The sequence below is a fragment of the Apodemus sylvaticus genome, chromosome 7, assembly GCF_947179515.1.
Source record: "Apodemus sylvaticus chromosome 7, mApoSyl1.1, whole genome shotgun sequence".
NCBI lineage: Eukaryota > Metazoa > Chordata > Mammalia > Rodentia > Muridae > Apodemus > Apodemus sylvaticus.
The window spans coordinates 24,337,710-24,355,779 of NC_067478.1; the positions used below are offsets into that span (position 1 = coordinate 24,337,710).

The following is an 18,070-nucleotide window of genomic DNA, read 5'->3' on the forward strand; positions in this document are numbered from 1 at the left end:
TTACAATCCTGAAGTGGGGTTTGTTGTTTTTGGACCTCTGGCAGTTCGTATTTCATTTTCTCTGTTAAAGCATCTGCAGGCGTTGACTGATTTAGGATCAGCACTGCCGTGATGAAGTCAGGGATGGTTACTGAGTACTCTGCACTGGAGCGGACAAAGAGCAAGGCGGCTCACAGAGCCTCCAGTCCTCTGCCTGCAGCAGAGCACTGACCAAATCCGCTGAGTTACAGTCAGAGCACCTCCAGCCTCCTGGAAAAGCCCAGTGAGGAGATATGGCGCATGAGCTCGAAGCATCCGACTAGTGTTTTATATTGAAAAAAGGCTTCCTTTTGATCCAGAAAGGAGAGAAATGCAACAAAAACATTGTTGGATCAGTTGGCAGAATTGGAGTAGAGAGTTTATGTTGATAAAAGTATTGTTTTAATTTAATGTTAACTTTTCTGCACTTAGTAACTATATTGTGATTGTCTAAGAATATCTTTTTGAGGTGGGGCCTGGAGAGACAGCCATGGATTCTAGGAACTGAACTCTTCTATCTTTGGTTGTGAGCCTGGTCTTTAACGGCTGAGCAATCTCTCCAGCCCGTCTAAGAGTATCTTTGTTCTCAGGAAACACTGAAATATTGGGGGTTAAGAAGCATCAAGTCTGTGCTCTTTTGTTTTCAAATGGTAAAGTAAAATTAATAATGTGGATTAGGCACATGAATGTGAAATATGATAAAGCCACTGTGGCAAATGTTTGTAATACCATAATTCGAATATATGATCTTCAAAGATGTCATCTTGAAAGGCAGTGCCCTTTTCCGAATTTGTACTGCTGAGTTCCTTAAGAGCCTTCTAGTCATCAGGTACCAGATAGCCTTTCAGAGTTTGTTAGTGGTAAATTTTGATCCTGTAAAATCAGGACTCTCTAGAAACCCACTTTCAGCTAGGTATTCAGACTATAGTCAGTAGTTAGGCTGTCCTGAGCATGAGATGTGATGAGACTTTAAAAACACAATTGTACTCCGCACACACCATGGACAATTAGTGCTGAGAATATTCCAGAAACTCGAATTCTGCAGTGTGTTCAGAATGAAAGGAGTAGGGAAGAGTACACAGTGCAGTTGTAAGAGTCTGTGAGAAATAGATATGTGTTGGGAGGCCTACAGACTGTGTGTGTGTGTGTGTGTGTGTGTGTGTGTGTGTGTGTGTGTACAGACAGACAGAATGAGACCTTGACCTTGTCTTCCTCAAGGTAACTTTCATGGTGCAGTAGTTCCTGCTTTGTGAAAACTGCCGAGACTTGAGTAAGATGGGAAAGAGATGGCTCAGTGAGTGGTGGAGAAGAAGACACTGTAGTTTGCAACCTGGTGTGGACTCCAGTTTGTTGTCGATGTTGTTTATTAAATCAGTCTTGTTCTTTCTTTCCCCATCAGCCAATTTTGGAATCAGGAGCTGTCGAGCTGCTCTGTGGGTTGACACAGAGTGAAAACCCCGCTCTACGAGTGAACGGGATTTGGGCTTTAATGGTATGTCTCACTGCTGTAATGCCACAACTTACAGGAAATACAGAGGCAAAGTTGTAACTGCAGCATATGTTCTGGAATTGTATTTTTCAAGAATCTAGCCAACGCAGTCCAGTTTTCTAATGACCTATGGCCTGAAAGAGTGCATGGTCATCTTTTGGATTGAGTTGTAAAGGAGTTTCTCAGTCCTATGGCATGCCCTCGTCTGGGAGCAGAAGTTGTGTTCTTCTCCATGTACTCTGCTTACTGCGAGCTGCTTGTTTTATGCTTGCCTGTATTGATGGTCTTTTCTTTCTTTACAGATAGTAAACCAAGGCGTAGAGTAATTGTTCGCATGCATACAATTTCATGCTCATGGTGTACGTGGTTTAAAAAACAGTTGTTCTGTAGTAGCTGAATTGAGCTAATGTAAGCATCACCCATGTAGTTAGCATATTTTGTAGAATAGTTACCTGGCCAAATACTTAGTGATTGAACAGTTTTTAGTAAACATAATAATAGTTTATTAAGTTAGGGAGAAGTTACCAATCTTCTCAAGATTATTGAAATAAACATCATTTATTAATTTTTATAAGGAGTGAACCTTCATGGGCATTCAAAAACATAATAAGGTTACTTACAATTTAGTTGCTCTGTATTAGACCAAAGCTAGATACTTTATATTTGTAACTGCTATTTTAAAATCAATATTTCATTACATTTATTTAGTAGAGAAGTGTGCACACATGCCAGAGGTAACAGGCCTACTTTGGGGGCGGGTCCGGTGGTAAGTCCGGCTCAGGCCATGGGGTCTGCATCTTTACCTGCGCCCTGTTGCTGGTCCTGCTCCGGCTCTTGTTCGTTCTCTTGTATTGTACCCACCTTACTGGTGGGGGCGTGGCCTGGGTCGTGTGTCCATGCTGTATCTGCTGAGTCATTGACATGAACTTAGGGACAGAAATGATAATCTCTGATTATTTCTTAGTGATGTTTCTCCTTAGTACAACTTGTAGCTCTTCTCCGAGCGGCCGCAGGCCTTGTGAAAGGTCCCGCTCCCATCAGTTTACCTCACCTCCTCCTCTGGAGCCGCCTCCCAGGGTCAGTTCCTGTACACTTGACTTGAGGGCTCCCTGACTTGCTCAGATTCGTTGCTGGTCACCAAACGAGTCATCTCATTCTGCAATCTGTCTTATTCTAATCAGTCTCCACATCACCAGCTTCTACAACCTCTGTTCACAAAACATAAAGCTATAACGTTACCTTTGGCCTGGGTCTCTGATGGCCAGCAAGTGTTACTTTTGACTGTCATACTGTCCTGTATCATTGATAATCTTGCTCCCTGATATGTCTCAGTTTCTTAATTAAAATGAATACCTGTCTAGAGGATGATAACTGACACATAAACCACCAACTTAAAAGAAATTTTTATAGCAAATATTTGTTTATGAAATGCTATTTGGCATTTGCTATTTTTTTCTTTTGACGTAGAGCTTGAAGTAAACTGAGCTAGTCTAGTATATGAACTAAAAAAAGTAAGTAGAAACAAAGTAGCCACTGGCTTTCAGAGTTGCTAATAGCCCAGGACATACCTCCCACCCATTGAGAGTTTCCTGTGTGACAAGGCTGTTCTCAAAGGTAACAAGCAGGTTTGTGTTTGTTCAAATGCCGGTGTCAGTAAGTGGTTATATTCCTTGTACCTAAGAGTGGTTCTTAGTGCTCTCTATAGATGATGAAAGGGAACCAGAAAAATAGTGTGACCAATCCAACTTCCTTCTCTGCTTTGAGTTCTATTAAAGTAAAATTTAATACAGTGACCATCAACATGATTCTTGTAATTTCTTTAATCATTTCAGAATATGGCATTTCAGGCGGAACAAAAAATAAAAGCAGATATTTTACGCAGTTTGAGTACTGAACAGCTCTTCCGGTTATTATCAGATTCTGATATGAATGTGCTGATGAAGACATTGGGGCTTCTCAGAAATCTCCTCTCCACTCGGCCTGTAAGTATCATATGATTCCATATGAGCACAGTGCATCGCTCGGCGTCTGTGAGTGTAAGCAAAATGCTGACCATTCCAGAGAAGCAGGTTCATATATGGGCGTGTCACTTGAATGGGTGCTCTGGGAACTGCCACCCTGTGTAATCCTCTACCCGCCATCGCTGCCCACGTGTCAGGTCTCCCACTCTCCGTGTTCGATGTTTACCTGCCTTGACTTGTCACTACTGTAATGTGGCTTGCTGACCGTAGTGTGTCTTCTCTTCTGCCCAGATCATTATCTCTGAGGCCTCTGTTTGTTTCTTATTTGAAAATTCCTTTCAATATCATTCCACAGACACATCTATCACCTGCTCACATATCGATGTCATTGTGGCGAAAAATGGTGCATGAAAGAGTATGAGGCTGAGCCTTGCTAGTGGGTCACTGTGGCATTCTCTGGTAGTCCCTGGCCATCATCGTCAGTGGCTCTCAGGTAGATAGAGAACAGGAGGCCCCTTCTCTGCCTTCCTTGTCTTTTCAGTTCCCCTGACCGCACTGGCACTCTTAAGACCATAGTAGTGACCTACGGCATAGTTTCCATGTCTTTTGCTTGTTTTGTGCTTCTTGATTCTCAGTGCTTTTAATTCTTTTATAGTACATACATACATACATACACACATACATACATACACACATACATACATACACACATACATATATACACACACACACACACACGTATACACATAGAGTGGGGACAGCTTTAGAACAACAAACACTGGTCTTTGGAATCTGGCTCAGTATGCTGTATTGTTCTGCTTGAAGCAGTTGTGCATCATATAACTTTGAGAAATTTTCTGTAAGTCAGGTGTTATTTCCATAGCCTATAATCTCAGTGCTAGGACACTGTCAGGAATTCAAGATCTTGATCAGCTAGCTGCATGAGACCCTCTCAATAAGCTAAACTGAAAGAAAAAAAGTCCTCCTGTGGTCTTCTGCTTTGTCTCCCAGATGGTAATTGTGGATTTCCCATTGTTTTACAGCATATAGATAAAATAATGAGTACTCACGGAAAGCAGATTATGCAAGCTGTCACTCTGATTCTGGAAGGGGAGCATAGCATTGAAGTCAAAGAGCAGGTATGTGGGGGGCGGGGGACGCCCACCTGTAAGTACAAAGGTAGATCTATACGTTTCCTTGTCTCAGGAACAAGAAGAAAGGGTCTCCTTTCTTGGGTGATTTCCTTCCCTGAAGTAGAGCAAAACATGGCCAGAGTCTGTAGATTTCTTGGTTGTGTCAGATACCACCAGACTGACCTGTCTCTACAGGAACAGCCTTGGTTAGCACGCTAGACTTAATGCTTTCTCCAGGACTGACTCTTGCCTTCTCTGTCACTATGGTGTCTACTCAAACCCACTACTCCCTGAGCAATAATTCCTTATCCTGAAGACAGTTTTGGTTTCTTTACTCTTCAGCATCTTCTCTTTTTGGTTGCCATTTCAAACCCTTATTTTCTATAGGACATATTTAGGGAAAGTATAAAAGTACTCCCTATATTATCAGGGAGTCAGTTGGGAGTTAATTTCTATATTTTCTAAAATTTATCTAAATTAGGAGTTGCATATATTTTACGACAAAAATAAAGGTCACCTGCCAAGATGTTAACATAGAGTCTGACACACAGCTGGTGTTTGCTTTCTAGACATGGTTGATTGTAAAAATGACTCTGTTCATGGTCAAAATTCCTTGAGCTCTCTTTCTGTGCGCGCGCGTGTGTGTGTGTGTGTGTGTGTGTGTGTGTGTGTGTGTGTGTGTGTGTGCGCGTGTTAGAACTGTCCTGGATGTCAGAGAGCTTAGGACTTGAGATCTAGGCCTAAATTTAATCTTTTTTTTTGTTGTTGTTGTTTTTTGTTTTTTGTTTTTGTTTTTCGAGACAGGGTTTCTCTGTGTAGTCCTGGCTGTCCTGGAACTCTCTCTGTAGACCAGGCTGTCCTCGAACTCAGAAATCCACCTGCCTCTGCCTCCCGAGTGCTGGGATTACAGGAGTGTGCCACCACACCCAGCTCGAATTTAATCTTTAAAAAAGAGTTAACTAAGTCATTTTGAGGCAAATATCTTAGGTGATTTAAAATTTAGAAGTAAACTTTGACGAACAATAATTTAACACTGGAAGTAGTTGAAATGAAAGTCATCACTGGTTTACAAGAATGCAGAAATACACTGTTCAAAAAAAAATGCTACTTGCAAAGTATATAGATGTATTTTCTCTGTAGAGACAGCTGGCCTGGATAGAATTCTACCAGTCTGAAAAGAAGCAAGTCACAAAGGCCAGGCAGGATTTAGATAAGGGCAAAATGACCAACTACTGTGTGCTTTTCCAGAACACTAGTATAGATATGGACACTCTCAGAATTTGGAGATGACCCAGAATTAGGTCTGAATAAGGGCTTTAACCTTAGTTGTTATTTGGAACTTCAGTCCTCCTCAAAAGTGTCTAGTAAGTTACTTTTGTTGGGCCATTCATTAAGCTGCGTGACTTGTCACAGGTGCATATCCCCATGAAGCTACTGCCACTGCAGTCAAGGTAGCGAACAGGCCCCTCCACCCCCCCCCACCCTCCCACCCTGCTCTTGACCTTTTATTAGGAAGAAGATGTTTGTCCATTCATATCACTCCCAACCAACAGGGCACTGGATTATGGCAAATGAATCTTAGGTGCATTGAACCATGTGAAAGAAACTAGGTTGAAGACCTAGCATGTCAAGGGTTCCACTCACGCAGTGACTTAAAAGACAACCGTGAGAAGAACGCAAACCCAGGCCCTGCAGGCTCGGGGAAGGTGTAGAGTGGTGTCTCCAGCTTCCCACAAGATTCTGGTGAGCTAAAACTATTGTCTGTCCTCAGTCGTGGCAGACTGTTCCAGTGAGGACCCTGGAGTCTAATCTTTCTTCTGTAGAAGGGTTTAACTCAAAATCCAATTTCTTTAACAAGAGGAGAACTATTCAAGGCAGTTTCTTCTTGAGTAAAATATGACATCATAAGTCCCTCAAGGAGATCTAATTGATTATCATTTCCTGTTATTACCTTTATAAGTAAGCAGTGTTCTACAGTGTTGCCCTCCTGTTTAAGGAAAGGGTGAGGCACTCTTAATGTAGTGTAGGCCAGAACTCCCTTTGTAGCCCCGAGTGGCCTCAAACTCTGGGCATTCTTCCTGCCTTGGTTTCCCAAGTACTGGGACTAAATGGTGGACACCACCTCCTCTCTCGTTCCGTGTGTTGTCATACCTATTTTGCAGCCTAATGGGAGCACTTTAATTGATCTTTTCAAAGATTGTCTTCAGTTGCATTTTTACTATTTTTCTGTCCTCTATTTCAAAGTTGGTAAACTTTCTGTAAAGGGCAGGATAGGACTTTCTCATTTTTGCAGGGCTCTGCATTCTTTATAGTAACTGCTCTCAGAGGGAATGGATAGAAATAGACATCTCTTGTTCTCAGTATTTGAAGAAAATATTGTCTTTCACCACTGAGTATGATAGGTGTAGACTTTTGATAGACCCTCTTTATTAAAAAAAGTTTTTTCATAGTGTATTGACTACCAATGAGAAGATACTGTAATTTTTTTTTCAGTCAGTTTTTCTGCAGGTGTTGAAAAGCTCTTTACTGGTGCTGCTGCCCCTAACAGCCACTGCCAGGAGGGATGCGTGGCTGCACTTCAACAGAACTCCATATTCAAGTAGACCAGGCGGCGGATTGGCTCATAGGCCACAGTTTGTCAATATCGGCTTTATTTTAGTGATTTTCAGTTGTTGGTACTGGTGGATTATGCAAACACTAATATGTGCATGCATGTTTCTGTATGAGTCGCTTTTATCATTCCGCTGCCTAGTTCATATCCTGCGTTGGCTTAGTCCAAGAACTAACTGAATGTCTTTGGTTTTCTTATGTCTATAAAAATATTTATAGTAAGGTTTTTTGTTTTTGTTTTTGTTGTTGTTGTTGTTTGAGGCACATAGATGTATTTTGGTGCTCAAAAAAAATCAGTTACTCATCTGTCTTACTGAAGGAGTCTTCTACAATTTTTTTTATATTCTTGAGTATGTGAGAGAAGGATAGTTCTTCCATAGTGAGGCTTAACATGTTTATGTTTCTTCCTTTCCCCAAAAAGATTTGACCTTTTAGAATTCTCGTTTATACTCAGTAATTTTCATGATTTCCTATTAGGCTGCTCTGGCCAGCTCAGTCTGAGACTTTCTGAGGAGACATGGAGACACAAGACACAGGATCGAACCTGTGGTTCCTGGGTATTCTGCCTCCTCCCTGCTTCCTCCAGGCCTCATCTCTCCACATGCTGCTTGGCCTTGCTCTTGGCCTTGCTCTTGGCCTTGGTTTTGTCCTAGTGAATTCTAGTGATGCCTGTTGAGGGAGGATTGTCTCACCAACACCTTGGAGTTCACTTTATATGGCTTGTGAAATCATTTTATAATCAGCACAACAAAGGAAGAGCTGAAGTAAAGGAAGGCATATGTTTCCACACGCAATGCCAGTGTGCCCACATTAGTGCGTCTGGGGTCCACATGTGAAGATACAGGTAGGAGAAGACAAAAGAAGGATTGGATGCTCACTCGTTACCTGTGATAACCCTCTCCTCTTGTTGAACTGAGATCAGAATATGGGCAGAACAACCAGTGCTCCACAATTCTGAACTTGAATCCCTTGAAATCAGTTGCTTTCAGTCCCTTTCCCATTACCCTGTGAGTTAAATAAAATGCCCCTAATTTCAACGCGTGGAACATTGAGGCAGGAATATTGCTGCACGTTCAAGGTCAGTCTGGGATACATAGAGAAGCTCTGCAGTAAACACACATGTAGCACACCAGCAGAAGGCTGCTGAGAGTGTTGAGAGGGGAAAGGTGTTTGCCTCACAATTCTGGCAGCCTGAATTGTTCTCCAGAATCCACATGAAGGTAGAAGGAGACCTGACCTCACTCATTTGTCCTCTGCCCTTCACATATGCACCGTGCCACATCCACTTACATCAGCCTGGCACATAAACGCTCCAGTCAAGTACAAATCCATGGCCCCTGCTCTTCTTAGGGAGCTGTGTGATGATCTGTCACACAGCAGCACATCTTCCTCAAGCCATCACTGTCACAGGTCATCATGATCCAGCTGCCCAGGACTGAATGTTTCCCTACTTCCTGCTTGAGCCTTGAATTATAGAAGCTGTGTTTTCTCTCTCGGACCCCAGAGGCCTTCTTTGGTTTGTACTTCATATCTTACTCCCTAGTTACAGCTGTTACGGCTACAACTGTGTTACAGCTATGTGTTAAGCTAGTTACAGCTGTGTGTTAATCAAAGGGAAATAAAGTCACAGACCCCTCGAGACATTTGAGGTCTTGGGCCTCAGTAAGAAATCCATTTCTTCCTTAGCTTACATCCTTTAAGTCATATAAAGGAAAAGTCCTAGGCTGGAAGAAGCTAAGTCTGCGCCCGGTCCTCAGCTGGCTTCCATGCCTCTGTTTCAGGATCGTGTTGCTTCCTACCAGAAGCTCCCCTGGCCTTCATAGTACTCAGCAACTTTACTTTTCTTGCTTCCCTTTTGCTTCAGTGAAATACAGTTGTTTATGTAACAGTGTCAAAGTCAGGGTATCTTATTCCCATGTCCCCCGGATGCCCTGCAGAAGATGACTCTGTGCTGGGCTCCATCTGGCACTGTGTTGATTTCCCTGCCAAAGTCCCTTTACCTTTACTTTTACCTTAATCCTGGCTGCAGAAAAGGGAGCATCTGGTAAGCATGGTCTCCTCTACTGAGCAGAATCTCCAGTTGCCAGTGCCCTGTCAAAATCTACTGTCCCACCAGCTGGCATAGAGACCCTCCAGTTTCTTCATCAGGCCAACCTAGACCAGGATCCTTTACCCATACATATTGCTTTTTTCTGTCCCTCAAAAACCATCAACATCTTCTAATTGTAATAGCTAATGTGGCATGTAGACAGGTTCAGTCATGATGCAGATGGAGACCTAGGGAAGGAGGGGAGTTGCAGCTCCTAGGAAGCTTCCAGCAAAGAGGATGCATCTTCGAAGAAAGCTGTGATCAGTCACAGGATTTTCTTAGAAATGAGTTTCTAAGTTTATTGTCTTTGTAGTAGGAATTTGGCAGGGCCAGGGACCAACCCAGGCTCTTATGTATGCTTGTCAATAGCATTAATGTGATGGCCCAACGCGTTTACATGGCTATGGCTTAAAGCCCAGCGAGAAACCATGGAAGTGTTTGAGTGCTTATTTGCATAAAGTACACTTTTCTTGGATGTGGTTACTTTGTTTGGCAGTAATGACAGGAGATGAGAATCAGGACATTGATAGATAGAACTCATGAAAAGCTGTGTGCTTTCTGATGAGAGATTTCCCATGATCTGGGGGCTTTCTTTTTAAATATTAGTTTACGTGTATGAGTGTTTTGCCTGAACGTGTATGTATATACATGCTACATGTGTGCTTGGTGCCCACAGAGGTCACAAGAGGGTATCATATCCCCTGCAACTGGAGTTAAAGGTTGTTCTGAGCCACCACGTGGACCCTGGGAACCAGCCTTGGGTCTTCTGCAGGAGCAGCACATGTTCTTAGCCACTGAGCCATCTGTGGCCTGGAGGGAGCTTTTGTAATCACTGACTCTTTGTTCTTTTCCAGACACTGTGCATCCTAGCCAACATTGCAGATGGGACAACAGCAAAAGAGCTTATCATGACCAATGATGACATCCTGCAGAAAATCAAATATTACATGGTAAGCCTCAGGCCCTCCTTCTGTAGAACTCCAGGACAAGGACTGTAGCACTGTTGCTCAAACAAACTGCAGAAAGAAGTTTGTAACAAAGTCAGAGGTTGTACACGAAAGTACAGAGCAAGCCCAGCACCTAGAAACAGGCCGCCAGTGCTGTTAGCGCTCCCGCCAGCTCCTGTCCGGGTCTTCTGCCCTCTGCCTCCCTCTGACTGAGATTTGAGTCCTTGGTTCTCCTCAGCCCTGTCTCCTTCAGGTCTTTGAGCCCTGTGCTGGTAAGCTCTCTAGCCTCCTGGTTCCTTGCTTCCTTGACGTGCTTGCTTCCAAGTACAGCCTGCTACCTACTGCTCTGTCACTGTCACCCTCATCTAATGCTAAACACCCCCATCTTTTTCCATTTTGTCCATTTTGACAACAGCATTCTAACTATGAGGGACATTGCCCCATGCCCCCTCTAACAAAGCTGCCTTCTCTTTGCTGGGCATCCCATAGCCAATAAGTCACAGAACCAAGCTGCATGACTCGTGTTTACAAACCCTGTCTTGTGTCCTTCACTGATTGTCTAGTAAGTTTCTCTGAATAAGGTCCTACTTTCTCCTTGGTCTTATGCTTAACCCTGCAGTCCCTATCTCTTTTTTTATCTTACTGTTAGGTGTACTAAAAGAACAGAAGACAAAATCACATGCCCCCACACCCTAGCTCCTTTGAGTCAAATTCTTGGTGTTGTAAATATTGTGTGGCCCACTCACAGTCCCACTGATCTGTTTTGTGGCTGCATTCTAGCTCCTAAATGAAACCACATTCTTTCCTGCCTCTGGTCCTTTATGTGTTCTGACTTCTCCACCAGGGATACTTCTTTGCCCCACTCCTCACCCCTCAGATCCCAGCTGAACTGGTACTTCATCTCTGGGGGCTTCTCGTGTGAGCTGTTATAACATTGTTCTCTCTAGAGCAGTTTAGTCAGTTTAGTGACGTGTCTATGTGCATCTGTTGTCTCAGTCAAAGCGAGCACCGCGTTATGTGCACAGTCTGTCTCTATCCTTACGGTACCTGGCCCAAATACCTAATCAGTGTTTGTTGTGTAAAAACCTATAACTTGAACTGGCAATGCCCTTTTCTTTTCTTTTCATTACCACATAGCATCTTCTGTCTTTTAGAAGTTTCCTTAGTGGTACAACATCTCCAGTGCACATGCCCCTGGACTCAGTCCGCAGCACTGGAAGGACGGAGCCTGTCTCCTACTCTTCTGCTCACTGAGTCATCTGGATAGCCATAGTTTTCCCACTGCTATTCAAAGCCCCTTTTCCCAAAAGTATCCTCTGCATATTGCTCTAACCTGCTTACTCTGGCCCCGACCTCCTCACTCCCTCAGCTGCACCTACTCCAGTGAGGGTGAGCGCTCCCACACTGCTGGTCTGCAGCTTTGGCCTCACAGTAGAGCCTCCTACGGAGCTCTCAAGCCTTCCTTATCCTTGTCCTCCCAAGGGTCTAATAAAAAGCTAGGATACAAGGAATTAGCCAGATATTTTTAAAGTTGTTCTTACATTTAAGAATGGAGGTTTTGGAGGAAAACCACAGGCCCAGCAGACTCTCATCTATGCCATCGTTTGTTTTCCATCTCTGCAAGTTATTTTAAAAGGTGTGTCGGAACCCTGGACTGCCCTTCAGGACTCTGGACTTTGGTACCCTCCTGCCCACTCAGCATCTTCTCATGCTGTCCAACAGCCTGTTGGGGTTGTGTGGTATAAGTCAGTGTCTCTCATCTACTCCAGTGCTCAAATCAAATCAGGGTCGATTTTTTTTTCCAGTCCTGTCCACACATTTGTCTAAATTATCAGCAAGTCTTGGGAACCCTCTTTCAAAAACTGGTTTTGAATCTGTTTACATCTTCCTATTGCCCCACCCCGAACGGAGTCCATGCTGACACGACTCCTGTCTGATGGCCTGTCTGACTGCGGCGGCCTCCCAGAACTTCACTCCAATTCCCTCAACCAAAACAATCCTCTAAAACTGTGGCTCAAACCTCGTGCCTTGTAAATCCTTCAGGAGCTCCCTCTGAATGCAGTGGAAACGTCCCTAGTCTAGCTTACAAGGGCAGAAGCTCTGGCGCTCTATCATCCTTCTTTCCAGAAGTCCTGCCAGAGTAGACTGTTTCCAGACTGCGTCATCAGAACCCCTCCGGAAGTTTTCTTTATGGAGGTCACAGCCCCATGACTTTCATACATCTAGCTCCTTCCTTTTTGAAAGCCTCTATTTAAATGTTGCCGTGGTCAAATAGATCTTCCTGTGCGCTCAGATGTTAAGCACCTTCCCTCCAGCTTCCCTCACTAGAGACCAAGGACAGATTCATTCTCAGTAGTAAATACTCATTGGCTCAGTTTACTCCCTCACTCTGACGCTGGGCGCAGATGACAGACAGGCTTTATTCTCTTTTGGCTTATGTGCACAAACTGAATATTTCTTTAAAATCATTGATGGCAAAAGAAGAGTCACTCACCAAAAACTTCTAGTCGAGAAGCCACACCCAGTCCTTTGTCTTGTCTCTGTGTGTGTGTTGTCCTGCCTGCAGGGATAAGTCTGCCAGAAAGCCAGAAAGCCTTGAGCTCCTCATGCACTTCTTTTGGATGCACATTAATTATTTAAAGGCTTCAGTTTTTAATTTATTTCTTTATTTAATTTTATGTGTGTGATTGTGTGTGTGTGAATATATATATATATATTACCACATATGTGCCTGGTGCCCATACAGGTCGGAAGAGGACATTGGATCCCCTAGAACTGAGGTTATAGGCAGCTATGAGCTGCCATGTGGGTGCTGGAATCAAACCTGGGTCCTCTGGAAGACAGCAAACGCTCTTAACTGCTTAACCATCTCCCCAGCCTTCACTTAAAACCTTTAAACTGGGCAAGCAGGGAAGTAATCTAAAGGTTACTTACTGTTACTGAGTCATCTTTCATTTATAAGAAAGCATTCTACAGGGATAAGCAATCCAGCTTAGCCAGAAGAATCTCTTGCAGTACTTTCTGGAAAATAAGTGAGACTCATGTGTTAGAGTATAAGGCTCCTTAGTCATACTTGTGACATTTGAGAAGTCAGGTCGCAATTTGATCTAGTCCTTGGGGATGTTCTTATAGAAAAAAGACTAATTTCATTATTCCAGAAGCCAAAAGCATTCTATCATTCTTATTTTCAGAAGTATCAGGAGAGTAAACTACTTATAGATTGTGCTCAAAGCTGGTCGTTCATGAGCCTCCCGACCATAGCTTCCTTTCCTAACCTGGAAGAATTGTTGGACTACTTGAGCAAGGTAGTAGCTGAAGAACAAATAGGAAGTCCACATCCAGTCATCTGCCAGAGACCGAAAATGTGGCATGTTAGGTGCCCAGCTCACCGGTGCCAGGGACTGAGAACACAGGCCAGTCAAAGCACAGAGCTGTCAGGTGCCCAGTTCATCACCGCCAGGGCCTGAGAGTGCACAGCTGGTTGACAACGTGAGCTGTTAGGGACCTTTGTTTCAGGGAACATGTGTTAAAAGTGCAGACTGAACCCCATGGCCTCAAGATTCATTTTGTTTGGCCATTGCATCATTTTTTTTTATTTTTTATTTTTATTGTCTTTTGGCAAGGGTTACACTCTTATTGGGCAGGTTTTCCACCATTCCTGATTGCTGTTAACCTGACCTTGACTCTCTTTAATGTTAACTTTATAGCTCCTTAGGTTTGTGGCTTCTGGTTCCGAACTATAGGCTCTTGGAAATACCTGTAGTATGTCACAAACAACATGATGTGCACTGAGATACCCCAGTTTGATTTTTATTCCTTTTCTATGTCAATAGGGTCATTCACATGTCAAACTGCAGCTTGCTGCCATGTTTTGTATATCAAACCTAATATGGAATGAAGAAGAAGGTAAGATATTGGTGAGGTTTGTTCCAAAGAAAATTTTGGACCAACATTTTTACATAGGGAAAGCAGAAGTGCCTTTGGAGTGTACCGTGCACACTTAGACTAGCTGGGTCCCAGTATTACAGAGTTACCTTGCTGTAAGAATCAGTCTGCCTATACCAGGCCCCTGGGGCTAGAGGGGGCGATACATGCATGATTCACTAGACCATTCAGCCGCTAGGCTATTCAACAGGAAAGAAAGTCCAGGGAGATTCATGTATTTTTCATTGAGAACATTACAGGACAAAGTGGAAGGAAACAAAACCAGATTTAACCCACAGGCCTTGATACCAAGACTTGCATGCACCTCAAGACTTCAAAACCAGGCTTCATCTAATTGGAAGGCTAGTCATCTAATTGGAAGATGAAACAAAGCAGTATGAAATTAGAAACGTCACATTGATATCACAGAGGCAGCAAGTACTGTGAGGACCAAGGAGTGGAAAACACAAAATAAGAAGTGTGCCCTGCCAGAGACTGTGGTTTGTCCTTAAAGATTGACAGAGCCTAGTGACTCAGAGTTTCAAGAACAAAGGTTCTTGAATTTCAAAGAATGTAACCTTGATTCCTAGTCCGAGCAAGAACTAACCTATCAGCAGAACCCAGGGGAGGGTTCAAGGGGCAGAGGCTAGTTAGGAGGCGTCAGGCTTGAAGGAGTCTAGCCATGTGGGGGACAGTAGGGACAGGAGGGTTGGCACCAATGATTCTCCTAAAGCTAGAGGCAAACAGTGTCCTGCATCATGGGCCCAGTAATCTAGTAGTGTCAATGTTTTAGGTTCACAGGAACGCCAGGATAAATTACGAGACATGGGGATTGTAGATATTCTACACAAACTGAGTCAGTCGGCAGACTCAAACCTCTGTGACAAGTGAGTATCCACATAAAAGGGCCTGGCTCCAGGCCACCCTCCGTTCTGCGGTGAACGGTTTGCACTGTCTTAGTAACCCATGCGGCCAGCCTTTAAAATGCTTAGATTGTTGTGCTTCATTTGTAACTGTGTGAACCAGCTGTGATATTTGATTTTTTTTTTTTTTACATTTACTTATTCTATGTATGGAATGGGTGGGTGCACGTGCAACATGCCACATGTGTAGAGGTCAGAAGACAGCTTGCTTGGTTCTCATCCTCCGTCATGTGGATGTAGAGATGGTGGTCAAACTCACATGACACTTGTCATCAAGCAGCTGCCTACTGTCATCTCGCTAGTGCAGCTGTGACATCTGAGATGTGAGTACTCATCTTATTCTGAGTGAATATTAGTTTGAGCCATCTTAGTGGTTATGAGGAGCGTCCGGAGGTTGCTCCTGTGTATTCCCTTGACCATTAAAATAGCAATGCATGTGGCATCTTAGGGAAGCACTGAGACTAGTGGAGACTAGTGGCTCAGTCTCACTGAGCTCTGCCGTGGGCCATTGTAAAAGGGAGCCTTGGGAGAGGCAAGAGGTAGAGTCAGAGATCCAGCCAACCTCAGGATAGCCCCCACCCCCACCCCACAAGCCAAACCCTCGCCCACCAAGAGATGCTTTTCCTATACTATCTTACGACAGCCTTCCTAGTCTTGCTTGCTTCTAAGACTAAGAGCAGGGAGCATACTCTACGTGTTGAGATCACTCAGACTCCCTCTTGCCTTCATGGTGTAGCTCTGCCTTTCACACGGCAGCCTGCCTCGTGCCCATCCCCTGTCGTAGGCACTTGCTCACAGTGCCTGCTTCAAGGTGTTAACGCATTCTGTCCTGTGTGATGCGCCATCCTAGTTCCCTGCCGCCTCCTCCCCCCCTCGCCCCCGCGCGCCTGTCTCCATTCTTCAGTATTTTCACTTTATTTTTTCACTCTCTACTCTAGTAACTCCACTGTTCCCAGCATTGATTATAAAAAGGTGAATGGCTTAAGTCCTTGCTCACACACAACTCAGATCCTGAGTCAGACACTAAACATAGTTATATATTAGGTGATGGCAGGTGTGACAAAGAATGAAAAGCATTTCTTTCATGTTGTATAGTCAGGAAAAGGCCTTTCAGTGGATGTGTCAGCTTATCATGGGCTTGGTTGGAATGAGAGAGTCCTCTCTACAGAGTTTAGAGGGTGACTGTTGCACACAGGGAATCCAGTTCAAAGACCCTGAGGTACGGGGTGAATTTCATATGCTGAAGGATACACAACAAGAGCAGTAGAACTGGAGAAAGGTAATGAAGGGGCAAGATCCTGGGGGCAGGTGCCAGCCCTCAGCAGACCTCAGAGAGTTTTGTAGACTCTTTGTAAGGCTCTTATAAGGACGTTGACTTTTTAGTTCAGGGTTCTGAAGGGAAGTTGTTAGATAGCTTTGAGCAAAGGAGACAGACGTCAGTCTGCAGGAATTGTTCACACACTTAATATGGCAACTTAGAACAAGAGAAGGGAAGGTCCCCGGTTTAATCCTGAACAGCTGGTAGAGAGCAGTATGCTTACTAAGATGATGTGGATTTAGGTTTACGATGAAGGAAATTAGGTTAGGGTGGACAGAATTGAATTCTTGTTTGGACATGCTAACTCTAGGTGATTATTTGATATACAAGGACTCAGAAAAATGTGACTGGGATGTAGATTTGAATCGTATTCCAAGCCATAGCTGTAGAAAGTCATTGAGGAAGAGTCCAAATGAGAGAAAAGCGCTAATAACTAAGATTTAGGACCCTCAAGATTTAAGGCAGATGAGAAAACTTCCAGCAAGAGAGCAGAAGGGGCAGCTAGTGGGGTCAGCAGGCATGTTGCACTTCTGAGAGCAAGGGCAGAAATGCCCAGAGGCAGCTAGTCTCCCTTCAGAATTCCCCATTCTAAGAAGCCGTGTCTCCTCAGCGCCCATGCCAGCGCCTTCTCTGCTCCTGTAGTAGCTGAAGAACCCTCTCCCTCTGTCTCAGGTGTCAGGTTGTCTAATGATTTGCTCTTCTAGACTTCCTAAGCATACCGAGCAAGCAGGGCTTCCTCCTGAAGCTTATTGTCCCATAGGTTATAGAAGATGAGATTTGTAGCTCCAGGTGCCCATCAGCTGAGCTGTGGACCAAAGGCAAACAGCAGCGAGCCACACTGCAGGCGGGAGCCTCTGTCTGCCCTCCATGGCTACCCGCTGAGATGTGGACTCAGCCCTTCTTTCCTTACTGAACGCTAGACTGCTGATTGGGACTTTTGCTCAGATTTGGTGGAAATAGGAAACAGCTCTAATGAATTTTGTCCCTAGGAAGTCCAGAGTACAAGGAAAGGCCTCATCAACATACAGAGAATGGCCTAGGGTCTAGCCTGGATTTCTTTAGGCCAAGCTGGTACTGTTTCTCTAAACTTACATGGCACATTAAGTTTTTGGTACTTAGCACACAAACCCCAATAAAAAAAACGGGAGCTGTCTGGGTGTGGGGTGCTCACCTGTGCTCTCGGCACCCAGGAGGCTGACAAGAGGATCAGGGGCTTGTGGCCAGCTTCGGCTGCAGTGCACACTGACTTACGTGGCAAGACCCTGCCTCAGGGAAGAAGAAGAAGAAATAAGGAGCTACTCGGCCTTTTGGTCCTCTGAAGCCACCAGTCTGAAAGACTTGTTAGGGAACAGGAAGTATAAACACAGTAAGCATGTACTCCGGAGCCTCAGATAATCAAACAGCACACTAGATCTAGAAAGACCTAACAATTGAATCTTCAGGTTCCCTGGTTATTTAGGTGGGAGTATAGTGTTTTCACCCTGTAGCCCAGGCTGGCCAGGGACTAATGATCCTCCTACTACCTCCACCTCTTTAGTGCTAGCATAGGAGCTCAATTGTTAATTTTAAAGACTAACACAGAATTTTGATTAAAATGTCCTGTGTGTATATAATGACATGACAAAATAGTCTTGTCAGCTAAACAGGGTAATTCTTGG

The 18,070-nt window shown here is 44.1% G+C and overlaps 1 protein-coding gene across 5 annotated transcripts in view; it reads left to right on the top strand.

Annotated features, from left to right (window-relative positions):
- The window catches only part of Armc8 (armadillo repeat containing 8), an 89,846-nt gene that overhangs the window by 68,601 nt on the left and 3,175 nt on the right, over nucleotides 1-18,070 (top strand). For 4 of the 5 annotated variants that reach the window (XM_052187552.1, XM_052187554.1, XM_052187555.1 and 1 more), the window contains 6 exons: nucleotides 1,418-1,510; nucleotides 3,340-3,489; nucleotides 4,512-4,607; nucleotides 10,155-10,250; nucleotides 14,081-14,153; nucleotides 14,965-15,058. In XM_052187552.1, coding sequence (XP_052043512.1) covers nucleotides 1,418-1,510; nucleotides 3,340-3,489; nucleotides 4,512-4,607; nucleotides 10,155-10,250; nucleotides 14,081-14,153; nucleotides 14,965-15,058 — 602 coding nt within the window. The remainder of the gene's footprint in view (nucleotides 1-1,417; nucleotides 1,511-3,339; nucleotides 3,490-4,511; nucleotides 4,608-10,154; nucleotides 10,251-14,080; nucleotides 14,154-14,964; nucleotides 15,059-18,070) is intronic. The other variant, XM_052187553.1, reaches the window with a different exon arrangement.